The sequence below is a fragment of the Leptonychotes weddellii genome, chromosome X (genome assembly GCF_054177405.1).
Source record: "Leptonychotes weddellii isolate Sample4059 chromosome X, ASM5417740v2, whole genome shotgun sequence".
In the NCBI taxonomy this organism is placed as follows: Eukaryota; Metazoa; Chordata; class Mammalia; order Carnivora; family Phocidae; genus Leptonychotes; species Leptonychotes weddellii.
This window is the reverse complement of record NC_138385.1, coordinates 15344244-15364280: the sequence shown is the minus strand read 5'-3', so window position 1 is coordinate 15364280 and position 20037 is coordinate 15344244. Positions and strand designations below refer to the sequence as shown.

Below are 20037 nucleotides of genomic sequence, written 5' to 3'. Positions count from 1 at the left end.
TTGAGAACTGCTGCTCTCGCCAAGGAAACGTGTCCCATTTCCCTCCTCAATAGCAATCAACACCAGCTCGGGGCTGTGCTAAATATGAAGCATACAGGTTAAGCGTTTTAATTAGAGGAAAATCTCTTTCCAGTGACTTGGGTTTTTTTCATTGTTTTCCTTGCATTCTTGGGTGTGATTTATGATGTTTTTTGGGGGGGGGGTTAATTTTCTTTTGTGGAAGTCTCTCAACTGAGTGTCCAGATGCAGGTAGCACTTTTCTAGAATTCAAAGCTGGGGAGTGTTGGGGTACGAAGCAACCTGGAAATGCCATCTGGTCCACTTCCCATACCTTGCTCGAATCCCTAGCAGCCCTGCCAAGTGCCGCTGGTTCGTCTGGGACATAATAAAGAAGGTACGCTGAGTTGCGTTAGTATGTGTCCCGCAGGTTGCACACGTAGCTCTCACATGCTGGGAAACTAAAGCCTGGTCATTGAGATCAATATGCAAAGCCTTGTGTCAATCCACTGCTATTACTAGTTCACGATCCAAAAGAGAAGATTCCAAAGGCAACCACAGGTCCTTCCCTAATATTGGATTTTTATTATATTGCTCATAAAATTGGCACACATTTAGTGTAAAAGTAGGATGTTAGAAACTATTTGACTTGTGCTTTGATGACTCATTTAATAAATAACTCTGAATACTTACTTGCATTTCTAGTGAATGGCACCTACCGTTGTATAGGTTTTAAGGGTGGGGGCAGAGAGGCATTTCAGAGGTGTTTTAATTTAAAAAAGCTATACAATGTCAGAGTTCACTGTTTAAGCTTCAAAGTGCTCGAGGTCAAAGAAATGCTAAGACACTGAACATTTTATGGGAAAAAAAATAAAAGTCTTAGAGTTCCTCATTCAGATCAAGAACCTATGGGTTGGTGTTACTCTGTATAACGTAGCTGCTTTGGAGTATAATTAAGAGGAGAACAGATTTCAAACCAGCATGCCCTCTGTCCAATACCATCATGGACCTTACTTTGTTTCCCATGACTCAAATTCTGTCTAGGAAGGGTGTGTGCGTGCGTGCTGTGTGTGATGTTAATTTAAACTTTAAGAGATTAGCTTGGTGCTACATACATACTCAATTCTAACTCCTTTGATTGTTCAGAAAATTGATTTCCTTTCTGACACACTTTAAAAGACTCTTTAGTATGGCCATATAAGTTGAAAATACAAAGATTGTTTGAGTGGGCTATCTACAGAAATTCTATGAAACTGATATAACAAGTTAAAATCTGATCACTGAATCCCTCCTAATGGCTATGCAATTTGACAAGTATGTACCGAGTGGCTATTATGGGCTCAAAGCAAAGCAAAGCACACAGTTTTACCACGCATCTTTTTTTTTTTTTTAAAGATTTTATTTATTTATTTGACAGAGACACAGCGAGAGAGGGAACACAAGCAGGGGGAGTGGGAGAGGGAGAAGCAGGCTCCCCACGGAGCAGGGAGCCCGATGTGGGGCTCGATCCCAGAACCCTGGGATCATGACCTGAGCCGAAGGCAGATAAGCTTAACGACTGAGCCACCCAGGCGCCCCTTTACCACGCATCTTAACCTTCCTGCCCAATCAGACTATAATCAACATTCCTGAGAAGACAAATTTCCTTCATCCAACTCACCTTTACTATACTGCCAACCCTCCACACATGGCTTTACGTGCACCAGAGATTTTTAAAGCACCTATAAAATCCTTAATCCTTCATTGCATATAGCAAGTTTTAAAACATTCATCTCTTTCGCCTACGGAAGTCAACAGAACAAAAGCCAAGGGACCTGAAGGATCCAAACTCCCTTCTCTTTAGACTTATTCAAACTATGCCTTTTGCCTCAGAGCCCTTGTAAGGATGGCAGATATAATTTAAATTCCAAAATCCATACCAGTTAGGTCCAATATCAACCAAAACATAATAATTTGCTGTAAGGAGAAGAAAGGAGAAGGGGGGGAGCTTTTACATCTGCTCCTCCTATCAAACTAGCAGCTTTCACACGTTCGTGTATAACTCTTTTGCATCCCCACTCCTCCCTTTCTTCCTAGGACACTTTCTTCTCAATGAGGAATAGAGCAAAATTAGACATTCGGGCCCCGGTCCCGGTCCCGGCCATCAGTAGCAACTTCACTAATCACTGTAATGTTCATCTTCACTTTTTCCCCCATTATTCAGAATTCAGGATCAGGGTCTGATCTTAACTGCTAAAGAGAAACTGTACAGGCCCAAGACAGCTAGCAATCATTCCTTCTTAATCATTATGCCTGAAGCCAATTATAAGACACTCGGTGGCTAAGAGAGGACCAGCCAGAGCAGTGTAACCCAGTATTCCGCAACGATCAGAAGCTTAAGTTAATGGGGAAATTAGATCTCCCTTGTGACAACTGCTTGTACTCATGGAAAATGCTGGGCAGGGAGTCTGTTTCAAGTGATGCTACAGGTGTCTGAAAGACAGAGTCAAAGAGGTGATCAGGGTTTATTTCTCCTTCAGCTTTCAGTTTGGAGGCTTAAGTGTTTACGTTCTAAGGATCAAGCAACTGCTACTCCCAGGGCTCGAGGATGAGCACGTAACACAGGGGTGGAAACAAGCACTGTAACATGCTACGTATCTAAACTGGAGTGATACAGTGGGGAAAGCATGGGATCCCTCACTTATGAGCAGTGTGACCTTGAATGGAGAGAAGATCTAACCTCTCTGATTTTCTTTGGCCTCATCCATAACATGACGCTGTTACTGCTCACCTCATATGGATAATGCCCAGCACACCAGAGATGCTCAATAAACGGACACTACCTGTAATCAGTGAAGGGTTCTTACGGTCACCTTTAGGGTTTCTTCCTACCTACAGTCACTTTAAAAATCTCTTAAGGCTGGTTTTTATCTTTCCCGGTAGAGTCGAATATTATCCAGCTCGGGGAACATGAATTAAGCCAAAGCTGATGGAGGTCAATTAAGAAGACCCAAGGCCTTATAAAACTGGGAGCAATTTAGTCAAAGGAAATGCTTAATGGCTCTGGCTTCCAATGCTGTGAAATGTCCCAGACATCTACAAGGGTGGGAGCCACCACTGAGTGAAAGACACGGAATGGAGAAACCTCAACCCATGGAAGAGGAGTATTACACACATCACGCATATATAAACACAGATCAGGGATTGAGCAAAGAATCGGGGAAAGGAAAATTAAGAATGAAGCAGCAGGTCAACCCCCAACCCTCCCCACGCACTTCACCTGCCAGAAGTCCGCTCAGTACAAGGGCTGAGCTAGGGGACTGAAAGTATCTGCCAGCTCTAAAATGGATTATGCGGAAGTCAGGAGTATCCGTTTAACATGGGAAAAACTAGAACGAGAGGTCGCCTTTTCCATATAAAAGTTTTCTACGCAAATATCCTGTCTTTTAAAAGAACGAAGAAGAACATCATGTTCTTCTATCCCCAGCCACTTGTCTCGCATCAAATAAACATTCAAAATTCCTGAAACAGGTCAAAAGGCCCCAGTTCTGCTATTAAACGCCATTAGTTACTCCATTATAAACAATCAACTGGCTATTGATGAATGAGCTAGAAAACATTCTAGAACTAACCCACGACCTTAAGAGATTAGAAGCCCTTTCTATTCAATCCACTTGGCTGCGTGTTATAAATTACCACCTTGTATTTATATTATTAGGAAGCCGCCTTTTACGTTGAAGGATTAATTTCCTCTTTACTGTAAAGACTGAACTTTGCAGCCCTGGCATGGTGTGCGAACAGTTAAGTTATCACCTCAACAAAACTCCTGAGAAAAGAAGCCTCCTTCTAAGTGCTACAAATCATACTTTTCTCACTGTTAAGAAAATTCAAAGAGTTCTATTCACCCCTTCACCAGAGATCAACACATTTAATCAAGAACGGTTAACACAAGCATCTGCGAATGGAAGAGAAAAAGGAAATTAAACGAAATGGAAACTTTGGTCTCTGACGATCTCCTCCCTCTGTCTTGCTTTTTCGGTAACGTCTGCTTAAGTTTTCAGCAGGCACTTTCCTCCATCTTGGCATAATCTTACTTCTCAAAAGTGCTTGATGTACTGAAAGGACACATACTTGACGAATGTTCATCAACTGACAGCACATCAACAGACCTCCCCTAGGATGACGGGGCAACGGCCAACTGCAGCCCTTACTAGGGGCTGTGAACATACGAAACGGTGCTAGGGAGCTTGCCAAAGTAGGCATGGCTCTTTTTCTGCAAGGTTAATTTTCTTAGTTAACCCATTTTGAATGCTAAAGCTCCTTATGTTATCTCTCATGGCCCCTGCCTCATGCTCTACTGTAGCCAGAGACATGGGCTAAAGACTGTAAGCCTTCTACTAGACCCCATTCCATCCGTACTAAGGGCACACCCAGTACCAGCTAAGCCAATTCCCTTTAACACACATACTCCTTCTCATTCAAGTGCTCAGAGGAGGCTGAGGGGATGTTTAGGGAAGCCAGGAGGCTGGAGAAGCCACCCAAGAGTTCCATATACTAACCTCTAGGTGGATCTATTCTATGGCCTCACATACAAACCTTATAATATGGTCTAGGTGCTCATGACCTATTATTAAGAGAACAATCAGGACACAAAGTAACAGTAATCTGTTATGGTTCCAATTTGCATCTACCTGCACAAAAAAAGATGAGGCAAATACAATGTTGATGTAAATACAACGGATGTTAGGGACCTGGGGTAATTTTTTTCAATAGATGTTTCTCAATTTTGTTCACCCAAATTTTTCAGTGACATTTTATAACCAGAAAAATACTGTACCTTCACATATTCAAAGAGTACTTTATTTCCCTTATTCTACTCATTTAATTGCTGGAGGTTTCCATGCATTTTTCTGTCTACAAATGGTCTATGTGACCACTGTGATACTTTAAGGGGAAAAACCCAAATATTTTCTTAAAATGCCACCGAAGCATTTTTCATGAAAAAAATACAATTTTTTCCTATCAAGTATCCCCTTCAAATTGTAGCAACTTAAAAAGTATGACAAGATATGAAGAAAATAGAAACAAGTTGCCGATAACCCCACTACTAAAAGACAGCAACAACGGTTTATCAAATTCTCTTCTTCCTAGGAAGATATGTATTGTTACAGGCTTGAGATCGTAACATATCTGTACCCTGTTCTCAGGTATGTGATTAAAGATCCTTCAGAAACCTCAACGGTTAAGAACTGCATATATAGGACACCATGTGTACAGACCAGAGTCATCATAGGACATTTAGACCGATTTCCTATTTGTCATTATTGTAAGTAATGCTGTGATGAACACCCTTGTACAGACATCTTTCTTTCCTTGAGAGAAATACCTAAAAGTAGAATGATTAAATCAAAGGGTATGAATGTTTTCAAGACTTCTGGCACATTGACCTCTAGAAAAGGTGTGCCCACATAACACTCTCTCTGAGTCATATTTATTACAAGAGTTTCAATGGCTTGGCCAATTCTTTCAAGGGGAGGGGGGGATGGAGCTGGGCAGGGACAATAAACAAGAAAGGCCTGGCTGGCTTGAGAATTCCCCCAATCAGTTGGGAGGCAGTGCTAGATCAAATACGCCCTTTTCTTTGCCTGGACAGACAGACACACAGAAGGAGGGTGGGCAGAGAGGAACAACAGTGTTCTCCACTCCCAGGCTCAAAGTGCAATGAACCAACAAAGTAGATAAAAGCCGTTCAGCTGAAGCTCTTCCATTTTATTTACTTGCCTCCAAACAGATCAGCTGCTTCTTGCTGATGCCCTGACTTCTTAAGAAGTCAAAGCTAACAGCAGAGGCCCACAGCGCTGGTGCTCCGGGCTCGGGGCGCCCTGCAAGTTGCACAAGCATTTCCAATCCAACGAGATAGCCAATGCTAGAGCGACGATTGGTCACACTTCAGATAACAACTCAAAAGGCAGAAAACCTTTGTCAATACAGAAATGCATGTGTTTTGTCTGAGCTCTTGATTTGATTACAGTAAAGCTGCCAGTGGCTTTTTTTTCATCAAGGTTCACAGAGAGATTATGAAAGAGTTAGCAAAAATGCCCGGCATTTTAGTCCCCTTCACATGGAAGGAAAAGAAAATAGAATTGTAAAGAAAAGAGGAGTAGTGCCTTCCAACGAAATCAAAAGACCCTTAGCATTAGGATCTGGAAAGAGCGTGACATTCACAGGATGGCCAGAAGGCCTCACACCTCTCTCTCCAGTTCCGAGCTACGCATCCCGTGAAATGCTGTCCACTGCATTACAGCAGAGGTTTCAGAAAGCAACACATTTTTTTTTAAACGTCTGAATGGAGCAAATCTGAGGTGAAGATTAAAAAAGCAAGCCCTAGGATGTTCTACATTCTACCACATGTTCATTTTGGAGGATATTTAAGACTTGTTTTTTCTATAAACGTAAAAACCTCCCCGGGGGGGGGGTCTTGAGTCAGTCAATATGGACGTGCAAAGGACAAGAATAAGACCACGTAGTTGAAAAAATAGTGGAGGTCAGAGGTCAGGAAAATTCCAGAAATTTCAGCTTAGCTAATGGCCATGAAGCCTAGTCAGACGCATTTGCCTTTTAAGGTGAGTGGCCAGCTTCCTCCCACTAAGGTCACTGCTTTCATGGGCCTGTGAATGCAAATGCCGTCAACTCCCTGCGCCCCCACGCTGGGGTCAACTCCCTGCGCCTCCACGCTGGTTTTCCGACTGGCCTAATGAAGGGATGGCCCGTGTGAACTCTGGGAAATTTCCAGTCAGTGATTAAAACACAGATTTGGCTAAATCTGCAGAGTGCGACGAGTCCTGCCTTTGTGAAATGATAGAAAACAAGGGGACTTGAGGGCTTAAGGGAAGGGTGGCCACTTTGATTTACACTTGGCCCGTGCAGATAGATGGGACAATTATTTCTTTTATGTGCGTTTTAAGCTAATTCAGAAAATTTCTACTATTATTCGAGTTAACAAGCTTCAGGCTCATGGGAGGGTTTTCAAAGACCTGGGGAAAGTAGTGGAGTTAAGAAATGATAGCAGGAAAATAGAGGGTACCAGACAGGCAGCTAATTAACATCTTGTAAGACCTTTCACTAAAGCAGCTGGTCTAGTCACATGTTTAGAAGATTCACAGAATTTTCAGAACTGAAAGGGTCTTTAGAGAGCATCTAGCTCAACCCCCTCATTTTATGGATGGGAAAACTGAGACCCAGTTAACTGCCCCAGGTCACAGTGGGTTCACAACAGAACCAGGCTGACAATTCTATGTGCTCTGCCCCTGAAGTTACTACATTTGTTCCCTAACACGAGGAATTAACAGAGTTTTTGCAATGGACTAGCCTCACACAGCTCTATTTCCTTAAGATTTCTTTAACATGCAAACCGTTTGATTCGGGAAGTTAAGCAAAAATGTATTTTCATACTTGTTACATCATTTTTACTATGTGATTCAGAGATATATTTAACGTGGCAGCTCTAATCTTCTTAATCTATTTGGGTTGTTTGATCGAACCATGCTTCTTTTAAAAACAACTAGTCTCTCACAAAATGCAACGTTTTGGGGTGGGCCTTTATGTTGTGGTCCCAAAACACGGATTATGCCCCACTTCTATTATTTCTATTCCTTTGCCTGGCGATTCTTTCAAAGCCCCCTGAACTGAGCATCTGATTAGCATATTCATGAGACAACCGATTCAGCTATGTTAATTAGCAGTTCTACTTCAAAAAAAAAAAAAAAAAATTTCCCCCCAGAACTCACCAAGAGGGGGAGCAGCTAGCTCTGCCACTCTCACTTCCTGGCTCTAGGTCTCCAGCCTAGGACAGTACATTTCTGGTTCAGAGCATCCCCAGTTAGAGAGTGGAGAAGGGGGATTACGGTGTAGAAAAAGAAAGAAGTGAGACCTTAAACTCAGACATACAAGTTTAAAATAGGAGAACCCTGAGCATTTTGGTGGGGAGGGATGCTGCCTAAGGAAGTATACTTCTGTACTTTACCCAGGTCTGAAAACACACATGCACACAGTTCACAACCTAAAAATGGATTTACAGACTGTATAATCTCTTTAGATGGGCAAACAGTAAAAAATTAAACGTGTACAAAAATTGAACATGTAGAACAAAAAAAGCCTTTAGAGATAAGGGAACTGGCCCTGAAACTCCACAACTGGCACTTGAACTCTGGAGCGCCTCGAGGAGGAAGGATAGAAATTTGAGGCAATGGGATGGTTTCTAGTTAAAGAAGGCTGACCCACTAAAAGCCTACGAACCTTATTTTTGTTGGAAAGTTTCTAAGAGGGGCACCTAGGTGGCTCGGTTAGGTTAAGTGTCTGCCTTCGGCTCAGGTCATGACCTCAGGGTCCTGGGATCCAGCGGCTTCTCCCTCTCCCTCTGCCCCTCCCCTCCCCCACCGCTTGTGTGTGCGCTCTAATAAATATATAATCTTTTTAAAAAAAATTTTAGGGGCGCCTGGGTGGCTCAGTCGTTGGGCGTCTGCCTTCAGCTCAGGTCATGATCCTAGGATCCTGGGATCGAGCCCCGCATCGGGCTCCCTGCTCGACGGGAAGCCTGCTTCTCCCTCTCCCACTCCCCCTGCTTGTGCTCCCTCTCTCGCTGTCTCTCTCTGTCAAACTAAATAAATAAAATCTTAAAAAAAAATTTATAACAAGTTAGTTGTTCTGGCCTTAGAAAGAAGCCAGTATCTCATAAACAGGACTTAAGTTTTGATGGTACAGGCGGATGCCTGGGCTCAGGGTCACCACTTTAAATTTATACCATAAGCTTAAAGATGGCAAAAGATGCTCCTTTGAAGTTGCCTGACCTTGTGGGTTTCCATGTGTCCCTCTCCTATCTCCTCATGACTTGTCAGCCTTCTTCCTGCTACCTGGCCGCCCCAGCTTGGTTCTCCAGTGGCCATCTTGCTGCTCGGCCCAACCGCCTCTCTTTCATTCACATCAATTAGCTCGGGCTTGTCCTTTATAATGGCCTGGAAAATTCTTTGACCAAGCTCCCTGCCCTTGGATTTCTGAGCATCAAGACAGCCCCTACACAATTTCACTCAACTTACTCTTTAGGCCTGAGGACAGCTGGCGGGTCCTAACTGCCATCCTTAAAAATCAGTCAACAAACACAGCACCCACTTGAGGATTGTGGTTTGCTGGATACCAGTCAACTGAGGTTTTACCATACAAAAGCATTTAATTATCTCAGAAAACCTAGTCTGGAGGAAATAGGCAACGTATCCCAGCTCTGTTTTGATCTCCAGACCAAACACATTTCAACTACTACTCCTTCAAAAGAAATTTAATCTGTGCTCACGACCTTTATTGTCTATGCCATATTTTAATTTGAAGTCAGAAGAAACAAACTAAAGTTTCATAATCATTTTTCATGACCAGTTTTGAAACTGATAAAGAAACAGTGTTAACACATTTATTGAATGTGAAACCTGGTAGGGAAAGGTCAGAGAAACTGTTTTTCCGTCCTTTTTAAAAAAAACATATGTTAACACTTACTGATAGTGTTTCTCTGTGTGGCTTTTTAAAAATTACACACTGGAATCATACGAGTAATGCTATAAAACCATGGGGAGTGAGAAGAGGAAAGAATAGCTAAAGCGGCAGGCCTGTAGGCGAGAGAGGTCACTAATGTCCGTGGGCTCCGAACCAGCAGGAGACATATCCAACAGGAAATGGGGCGACTTGGAGGTGGCAGAACTTGAAAACAGCTTTATCTCCACTCCATCATGCTACCAACAGGCTAGCCTTTTGTAAAGAGCAGGACTTTTTCCCTTCTAAATGCCCTTATTAAACCCCAAGGGGTCATTTTTATGTACCAGCATCTCAAGTTTTCAAAGATGGCCATCTAATTATCTAAGTATTCTCCTCAAAGTAAAAGAAAATGCTAAGATTACAGTCTTGAATGAGAAATGCCAGAGTCAAGTGAATACCAGTCTTTTCAATAATCACACTAATAGTTTAGTGACCAAGAGAGACAGAGGTGGCCTAATGATGTCTTTTGACAATAACACCCATCTTCACATGGTGTTAACACGTTGTTAAGTACTCTTTATAGTTACAGCATGTGGGGGGGGGGGGGGCGTGGACTAATAAACAGGATATATGGATATATAAAACATTTTCATCCATCCAGAAAGAGGAGGAGATAAAATCAAGACAGAACACAATTTTGCACAGTAACTGGTGGTAAAATGGGTATGATAAATGACATGCTACATAGAGAAAACTTTAATTCAACTACATTACAAATTAAATATGCTCTCATGGTCTAGCCTGGGAACCTAACACTTATTAAATCGGTTATAAGTTTCAAATAACAAATCTCAAAAGCCAACATTCGAAATACAACCTGTTCTTTAGCTGGGGACTGCCTTATCAGCTATATAAATCTAATTTAGTCCAACTTCTCACCATGGTAACAAGCCCTTTGCAGAAATACTCAAAGACATTTCACATCTTGAAAATTTGCCTTGTACTTCTTCACCACACATAATGTCAAGAAAAGCATGCTTCAAAGGTACTATGTAATTAGAATGGCCTTTAAAACAGGCACAAAGGAAATCATTCCTATTAAAATTAAATCTACTTCATAACAATCTTCAAGCTGAGTGAAGAGCACCAGAGAAGAGAATCCTGAGGTGTTTTGGACCCCACAGTCTATAGTTTTTAAAGTCTATTATCTGTAACATTGCCTCAGATATGACTGAAGTGCCTCTCATTTGGCTCATATTGGCTATTTCTTCACTATTAAAAGACAGCGTGCATATGAGAATTCATGTTTGGCACATGGGACTGAAAGGAGTTTGGTCGTGGCTTTACATGGACAAATGATGCCAAAGTGCCAGCTAAGGGATGAAGCCCAGCTTAACAACAATTATAAATATAGTAGCTACTTCTGGGTCATTGCTGCATGCAAACTCAAGAGCTGAATTTTAATCCTATCTATGTTCTACAGGGCTTCTAGGATTCTAGTTGTCTCTGGGAAATCCAGTTTGAAATTTAATATGAAGTCCAGCATCTGCAGAATCTCTATGCTTATGCTAAGTTTTCAGATGCCTGCTTTTTATTAGGGAGATTTTTTTTAAGTGACTTACGTCAACAACACTATTTTGTGTTCACCCAAGAAAATAAATGAAAGCCTTTAAATTAAACTCCTTCAATCTCTTTTTTGGCTTCTTGCGACCATATTTCCATAATGCCTACCATACAGATTCTAGTGCATCCAGAAGGATCCTAGCAATGAAGCTGAAGGCTAACTTGCCCTTAGGTTCCAACAAGGAGAATGTCTTGGGAAAAGACAGAGGAGCTCTGAAAAAGCAATCATAGAAACTGAACTGTCCCCACCTCTAAAACATGACTTGCATAAAAGGTGTCAAACAAATTCAAGAACAAAGCACATACTGACGCTTACTTGGACCAAAGTTCCAATACCTACCGTCAAACTTCTTGTAACGGGAAGCAAAGATGGCCTGCAAGTGATTGCACTGTTCGCTGACCACACTTTTGAAATCATCTTTACTTTGCAGGCTATATTTCTCCTCCATCTCCTGAGAGCAGCAGGTATAGCCCTGGGGACAGATCTTCAAATGATCACCTGGAAGATAAAATTGTAGAACAATCAATCTCCATCATCATTCATCAAGTCCAAGAGGGAAGAGTTTGGCTTAAGTGCATACACTCTGCTTCATTTCTACCGGCAAGGTTCCCACAAAAGCCTAGACATCATGTGTATCTGAAATGTTTTACTAAAACTAAAAACATCAAGGCAGTGGGCAGGCTCAGTTGGGTAGAGCATGCAACTCCTGATCTCAGGGTCATGGGTTCAAGCCCCACGTGGGGGGATAAATAAACCAAAAACATCCATTCCCTTATGGGACAGCTAAAATAAGAAAGCCACCTACAAAAGACAAGAGGACGTTCGAATCAAGAAGATTGCTACACCACAGGAAAATCGGTGTGGCCAATAAACAGTATCATTCAAGATCAACCCAAGGCTTTCTTTTTTTTTTTTTAATAAATTAGTCCAGATTCTATGCTAAATACTGTACAAGTCATATAAGTGAGACATAGTCTTTCTAGCTTTCGGGAGTTTACATTCCAAGAGAAGGTACCCTTAATGAAGAATGATTTATAAAATACATGACAGGGGCACCTGGGTGGCTCAGTTGGTTAAGGGTCTGCCTTCAGCTCAGGTCATGATCTTGGGGTCCTGGGATCAAGCTCCCTGCTTTAGGAGTCTGCTTCTCCCTCCCACTCTCCCACTGTGCTTCCCCTCCCCTCTAATAAAATACAAAATAAAATAAAATACATGACAGCCAAAGACTGAGCAAACACACCAGTAGTAGTTATACTGTTGGGGAAGCAAAGGGGTAAGTGGATTTCAAGGGGTTGCTGGCCAAGAGGAAACAATGGGAGTTCGCGCTGGATAATTTCAGGCTGTGATAAGTCACAAAGTGTAATGGAAAATGATCCTCAAAGTTCAGATTTTCTCATCCAGCATCTCCTGTGCAGTTGTCAGACACTATTTGACCTCATAATACCGGGATATGTAGCCACTGATCCCAATATAGACTAATGGCTTCCAATAAATGTCATCTTCGTGCAGTGATGTAGTCCTAGGAGTCAAGAGAAGTGCCAAAAGATGCATCACTCCACAGCCACTCAACCCACAAGGTATCTCCCTCCCTCTACACCGACTATATTCTGCTTGTGGTTAGGACAGGAAGGTTTGGAGAGCCTTTTTTTTTTTTTTTTTTTTTTTTACTAGATCCCAAAGTTCACCCACACCTTGTTCCTCCTGCCACAGAACACAACTGTGCTTTGCAGAGACCATACCTCTCCCTCATAATGACCAAGAGATGTGGTGCCACTGAAAACTGCACCCCAACAGTTACTACCCCTTGAGTCACACCATCATTAACTGGTGTGATCTAATTTTTACAGATGTTTACAAGGATTCACTGACACTGTTCCTTCTGCTATTGCCATCCATGTTCCACATAAGACGAGGGGTCTGAAAACAAATCAAGATCTCGGGAACTCAGGAATTAAGTATGTTGAAGACATATGCACCTGTCAACCATAAGTGTAAACAATAAATAAAGGGTTGGAGAATGATGAGCCAGTCAAACACCACCAATCACAGGAAATGAACTGGGCCGTGAGCCGGCCATTGCTGCTGCTTGGCTGAGTGTGCTTAGTAGAAGAATAATCTTGACCTAAGATAGATACCGCAGTGGCTTTGGAGAGGTGGGGTACTGCAGATAAAATGGACTTAAGCAACTTAATTTGACTAAACTAGGATCATCTATAGCATGTACACAAATATTACATAATCATACAAATGCCCGATCATTCTTCCTTCCCAGCAATTAAAAAGTAGGGAGAATGTTACTGCCACACAAAAGAGGGGGATACAGTAATCAAGGACTATTTAGGAAAGGGGGGAGGGAAAAAATCTTCAAACAACTTCCTCATCCAGAAACTGCTAAACGTTTCTTTTGGCATTTTTGAAACCCTTGGTCAACAGATCAATCTAACCAAAAAAAAAGGGGGGGGGGGTAAGACTGTGTCTAAGAGTTTAGGAGTTGTGAAGCTGCAGAGTATCTTAGATCTCATTAGCCAAAGAAGGTTGCTAAGGCTCAATTTTCTGCAAACACCTTTGTTACAACCAAAAACAAAACTCCCTCTTCACTGGCTTAACAAGTTCACAGCAGGCCTTTGGTACTGAGACATATAATTAACGGAGAGAGATCCAGTTGTCTCCAGGTTTCAGGGTTGAGGATTTCCCCCAATATGATCTTAACATGTGAAATAATATGAAGAACCCCAACTAGGACAGCACTTGCTGTAGCTGTATTAAATAATCCATCACACTCACACCCCACATAGAAAATTAATTGGAATGCTTAGAGTGAGAGCCTAAGACACGCAGGGCTATTTAAATGAATTATAAGAAGGGAGCAGCTACTTTTTAAGATCGTCACAGGCTAAAATTCATCACATGCTGGCTTTCAAACGCCTGCTAAGATTCCATTGGGGTATGCACTGAATTTCCAAGGCGAAACAATTCATGAGTTTGGAAAATAATCTACATTCACCAAATCTTAACAGGGTTCACACATATAATAAACCAAGGGGCCACTTAATGGATGCTATCAAAATAGGTTTCTAAATTCAAGGAAAAACACACCTTTTTCCCACCCCCAATGCATACACACACACACACACACAACCTGAAGCCAGAAAATTCAGAGACAGCAGGAAAGAATAATTTTCTGTACTTTAGAAGGTGCTAGACATTGAGGGGTATAAAATGACCCACGGGAATTTTACACTAAGGAGACACCTTTCAAAAATGGGTAACAGCAATAAAAGTTACCAGTAACCTGCCGAACGCCGAGAGCACCATTTCCACTCACATACACGTACACTAGAGCATCGAAAAGGCCCAGTGTGTCAGGACGCCTGCGCGGCTCAGTTGGTTGGGCGGCTGACTCTTGATTTCAGCTCACGTCATGATCTCGGGCCCGTGGGACTGAGCCCCACATCAGGCTCTGCACTCTGCACAGGGTCTGCTTGTCCCTCTCCCTATCCCCGCTTGAGCGCATGCTCTCTCTCACAAATAAATAAAAATCTTTAAATAAATAGTCCAGCACGGCCAGTGTACTCTGCCCGTTTCATAGCCATCAGGGGCCCTTAGCAGGGCCTTCTGGAGACCAGCTTATACCAGAACACTGGAGTACATATTTGTTTTGGCAATACCTAATAAGAGAGAGTCCACTTTCATTTTAGAGAGAAGGTCTTTCCAGGAAGACTTTGTCTAATGGTAAAAGGCTCGCCTCGTGTAAAGGACGACAACAGGGTAGACACTTGGCTAATGCTTCTGCTGTCAAAGTTGTCTTCCTCTCTGTTCCAAGAAGCCTACTCCAACAGGCCACTTTGCCTATGTAGCCTGGAATGCACCACTTACTCTGTCTGCATTTCTAAAAAGCATTACTTGAAAACGTAATCTGACATCCTTGCCCAAAGCCCTGCCTGAGACACACACAGTCCAAGACACACTTGTGAATTAAATCCCAAGACATACATACGCTACTGGGGGCTCAGTGCCGTAACCAGTTTCGGCTGATGAGAAATATGAGGGAAGGGGGGGGCAGTCTTGGTGCGTTTGAAAATGGAATCCGAGCTTCGCATTCTCATAAGAACTCGAACAACTCATTTGGTTTTTAAAACTTCGAAGTGTCTGGGTAGCACAGGTGGTTAAGCATCCCACTCTTGGTTGTGATCTTGAGGTTGTGGGATCAAGCCCCATCTCAGGCTTCATGCTCAGCAGAGTCTGCTTGAAATTCTCTCTCTCTCCCTCTGCCCCTACCCACCCCACTCCCCACATACTAGCTCACTCTAACCCCCACATACTAGTTCACTCTAAAAGAAATAAAGCTTTAAATAAATAAATAAAACTTGACTATTTCTAGGGCACCTGGCTGGCTCAGTCAGAAGAGCACTCTTGATCTTGAACTTGAATATTTCTACTTTAAGTACCCAAAATGGTTTATATTAAAAGGGCACACGTATTATTTGAAAGACATTCTCTTTGTCTGCGACTGCTCCTAAAATGCTCTGTCTGAATGAGAAATGCCTTTCTTTTCTTTCTGGAGATCTCCTTTCTAAACCTGGTGATCCTTTCTCATTTAGGAAAAGAAGGAGCAATGTTTTCTTCGGGCTGAGTGAGCAAGACCGGGACAAGAGGACCTGATATGGGACGGGTGGGCAGACAGTGCAGGGGGTAAGTACTGGGCATGTGCCTTTTTTTTTTTTTTTAAAGGGCCCTAGGTAATTCTGCTACATACACTTCCATAAGAATTAGTACTTGAATCGCTTAAGTAGTAGACCAACAGAAGAGCTGGGAATAGTCGTGAACCAGTTAGTCCAATGGCTCAGGTGAACAGCGGGTCATGATCTACGACTATTCTTTGTTTCCTCTATTTCCCCAGCTCAACCTCCTCCTTCCAACGACCCTTGTGGGTGCAGGCTTCTCTCCATGTATCTCCTCCTGGCTGCTTTCACTCCTTTCCTCCCCCAGACTGTTCTTCATCACCCTCCTCCACAGCTTCGGACTGCACCAAATATGAACCCGGCGGCTTTTTTTTAAAATTTGTTGTACTTATTTAGAGTTCCCTGATCTTCATTTAAAAAGCAGGTAAGTTGAATGCTTTATGGTTTTCTAAGGAAGCACCTAAATTAAGTTGCTTTTTTTGTACACGGCCCTTGATTCATTTTTTTTCTTTGTGGGTCAGTGGCCTTCTAAAGAAAAAAGGTCCCCTAGCTCTGTCCTCGGAGGCTTGGATGAGATTCAATGAAGCGTGCTTTTAAAGCTTAACTCTATGTCATTAAAAACAAAAAAAATCACTCGAAAGAGCCAAACTTTTTTCAATCGCACCAGCTCTATGTAATTTCTCTTTAGTCTTGATATCAATGCCTTAGTTTTCAAAGCTGAACAAAGACAATCACAATAAATTACTACTCGATCCTGCCGTGTATTTGTCCCTTTTTGGAAGCTCTTCAAATCAGTGGCTAAAGAAGCAGGCACTGAGGATGAGAAATCTATTCGATCCTTTATCAGGACTCGGTGGAAAACAATCTGTGGAAATGCGCTTTCTCGTTTTATCTCGTTCACTTCCTCTTACCAAAGGCTGGCTCTGAGGTACAAATGGGGTGCAGCCAATGTCTGTGGATTTTCGGTTGCTCGTACCCACTCCCCCCTAGAAAGTGCTACAAATGGTGAGCAGTTCTCAGGCCAGCTCTCTGCTTCTTTACTAAAAACTCGACTCTTTTCACCCGTATTTTACAACCACTTTCTAGGTCATTCTCAGAAAATTCATTTTGAAGTCTGACTAGATGCCAAGAAAATGTCTCTCCGCTTCTCACGCATTTGGGGGGAGTGGTGATAAAAGAATACTTGTAGGCACCACTAAGGTGTTGGCTTCTGTATCTGTAGGAGATACTAGGAGATGCTAGTCATTAGTCCCCCCAGAGTTCTAAATGGGGCGAACAGCAGCCAGAAACCTTTCCGGGACACGGTGGTAGAGAACCCAGGCTCGCCTGCACCAGCATGTGTACCCACTAAGGTAAGATGCTAACGGTAGGAAAACTATGTGCTATCCTCCCAACTTCCGTAGGACAGACATCCTCTGCACCCCAACTGACTTTTACCAATAAAATGACCAAGTGCCGTTGGTAACTTATAGAGACACAAATTGCACCCTAAGGGTAAGGGCTGCAGTGAGGAACATTTGAGAAGAAGAGACTGGAAAGCACTTTGTAAACTGCAAACATAAGAAGACTATAATTTCACATTGCTCGTTCTTGCCGAAATGGAGTGCCTCACTTGGGTTTTGAAGAAAACTTAGCTCTCTACAAGGGTGTTTAGGAAGTGAGTTTAGAAGGCTCCAAATACTTAACACAATTTGGTAGTCTCGGGATAAGAAGACTGATGTGGGAAGTCAGGCCCTGGGTTTGAGTCCCAGCTGGACATGATTCACTGCAGGCTCTGGGGAAAGTCGCTTACCCACCAGAGCCTTACAAAGCCCTTTGTAAACAAGGAAGCAGTCTGTAAATGTAAAAAGTGCAATGAGGAAATGCAGAAAGAAAGAACATCTATTCTACCCCGATAAGCTACTGAAGTCATCCAGGAAGAGACCTTCCCGACAACTTGTACTAGCTGAGGGAGAGGGGCCAGGAGGGCAGCACCTTCTCTCCTCTGGCTAGTTCAGGAAACTTTCTTGTTCCAGGGTGGATTTGAGAGAATTCAAGACAGCCAGACAAGAGGTGCTGAGCGGCCTGCATGAGTGAGAGCGAACTGATGAAAACGAAACACAGACCTCTCAAGGGCTATCAAAAGCAAAGCTCCGGGAGCTTAAGGAGACACGATGATGGACTAACATATGGTATCCTGGATGGGTCCCTGGAACAGAAAAATGACACTGGGGGAAAACACACAAAGACTTGTATGTGAATGTTTACAGCAGTATCATTCCTAATAGCCAACTGTCCATCGGCGGGGATAAGCAAAATGTGGTATATCTGTACGATGGATCATTCCGCCAGGAGGAGGAATGAAGTTCTGATACGTGTTAGAACATGGCTGAATCTCAAAAACAAAAACAAAATAAACACCCAAAAACTATGCTCAGTGAAAGAGCCAGCCATCAAAGTCCACATATTGTATGATTCCCTTTATATGAAATGTTCAGCATAGGTCAATTTACAGAGACAGAAAGTAGGTTGGTGGGTTGCCTAGAGGAATGGGAAGTAAGGGGAGGTTGCAGCTAAAAGGTAGGGGATTTCTTTCTGGGATGATGAAAATGTTCTAAAATTGATTTTGGTGATGAATCCACAATTCTGTGAGTATATTAAAAGCCCCTGTACACTTTAAATGGGCAAATCATTTAGAATATGAATTATATCTCAATAAAAGCCATTAGCAAAATAAAAAACTAAGAATATCAGAATATCAGAACTAGATGGGGACTTCAAATAATAATGCATCCACATTGGTTTATCAATTGTGACAATGTACCACACTAAGGTAAGATGCTAATGACAGGAAAACTATCTGTGCTATCCTCCCAACTTCTGTAAATCTGAAACTCTTCTAGGGTAAAAAGTTTATTATTACTTTTTAAAAAGCAAACTTCCGTTTTCAAAGGAAAAAGGGGTAAATATGTGTGTTTGGGGGGGGAGCTTTCATCAGGCTTTTAAAAAAATATCAATGCTTGGTGTAATTTTACTGATCGGAGCTACATTAAGCTATTATTTGCTGGAGGTGATTTCCCTAATTCCTCAATTGCTACTTTACTCTTTTTCTAATTTTTATTTGTTCCAAAAGTAAAACAATTCCTTGCCGTTGGTCAAGAGTTACCAAAATGGTTTCTGCTCACTTTCTAGACCTAAATCCATGCAGCCACAAAGTGAGCTAAAAAGCAGGCTGCTGTGTAACTCCAGTGCCTCCAAGCTACCCGAGAACCACAGGAGGAATATACAATGTTCTGCTTCACGGGAACAAAGAAAGAAAATCTCTAAAGGGTTTTAATATTCCCAGGGGGGCTAGGGGAGCATATACATTAATCCACCCACCCCTTTGCGAAAAGGAGTGGAATTACCACATAGGATGTGCGATGCACATCGAAAGCCTTAAGTCATTTGACCTAAGCCTTAGTAAGAAAGCACATAAATTATAGTTATTATGCAGACGTAGCATTTGAGATCACCTACCAATCAGTAGGAGAAATGCAGCTAGTTAGTATTTTGCAAAACCTTGCCAAAATACAGCTCTGGAGGGCTTAAGACTGCCAATTATTTTTAGGTCCACTAATCCTGCAAGGTAGGCTAGAGAAAGCCAATCAGAAACACATATATTTTGAAAATCAGTTGCATTGTATTTTTCTAAGAATACCTTCCTGTAAGTGTAGTTGGAAGAGTTAGGGTTGCTATTTTCAAACTCCATGCGCCACTCCAGTGAGCTGGCAACAGCTTTCAAATCCACTCCAGATAGAAATCAAGCAGGGTTTTTATCGCTCTTTAGATGATAAGAAATTATGAACCTAAGTTTCTATCTGGCAATCTTGGAACCCCCTCATAGTAGTAGTAAACCAAAGGTTTCCTGAAGTAAGGCAATATCAGCCCAAGTGAGCAAGGCAAGGGGCGGGAAATGCACACTCCCACCTAGGTTACCGTCACTTTAGAACAGTGAGAGCACCTGCATCGATTTTGCAGTTACAACAGGCCCAGGACTCTAAACAGGAATAGTAATACTGGTGATTAACCCAAAACTCTTCAATAATTTGGAGGCTCCAATGCATACTACCTAAGCAGTGGGTGCTAATGAAGGCTCACAGGACTGTGTTAGGGACTCCTGGGGGGCTGGCTAGGGGCAGGCAGGAAAAGTCGGCACTCTCTCGCTTTACCACTAACGTAAGAGAGCTTTCCTGTCTGAGCTTCAGGTGCATTAATTTA

At 42.4% G+C, this 20037-nt stretch overlaps 1 protein-coding gene across 1 annotated transcript in view; it reads right to left on the bottom strand.

Annotated features, from left to right (window-relative positions):
• Positions 1–20037, bottom strand: part of GPC4 (glypican 4) — a 107571-nt gene that overhangs the window by 22807 nt on the left and 64727 nt on the right. Inside the window, exon 2 of the mRNA XM_081808237.1 lies at positions 11456–11614. Within this exon, the coding sequence (XP_081664363.1) occupies positions 11456–11614 (159 nt within the window). The remainder of the gene's footprint in view (positions 1–11455; positions 11615–20037) is intronic.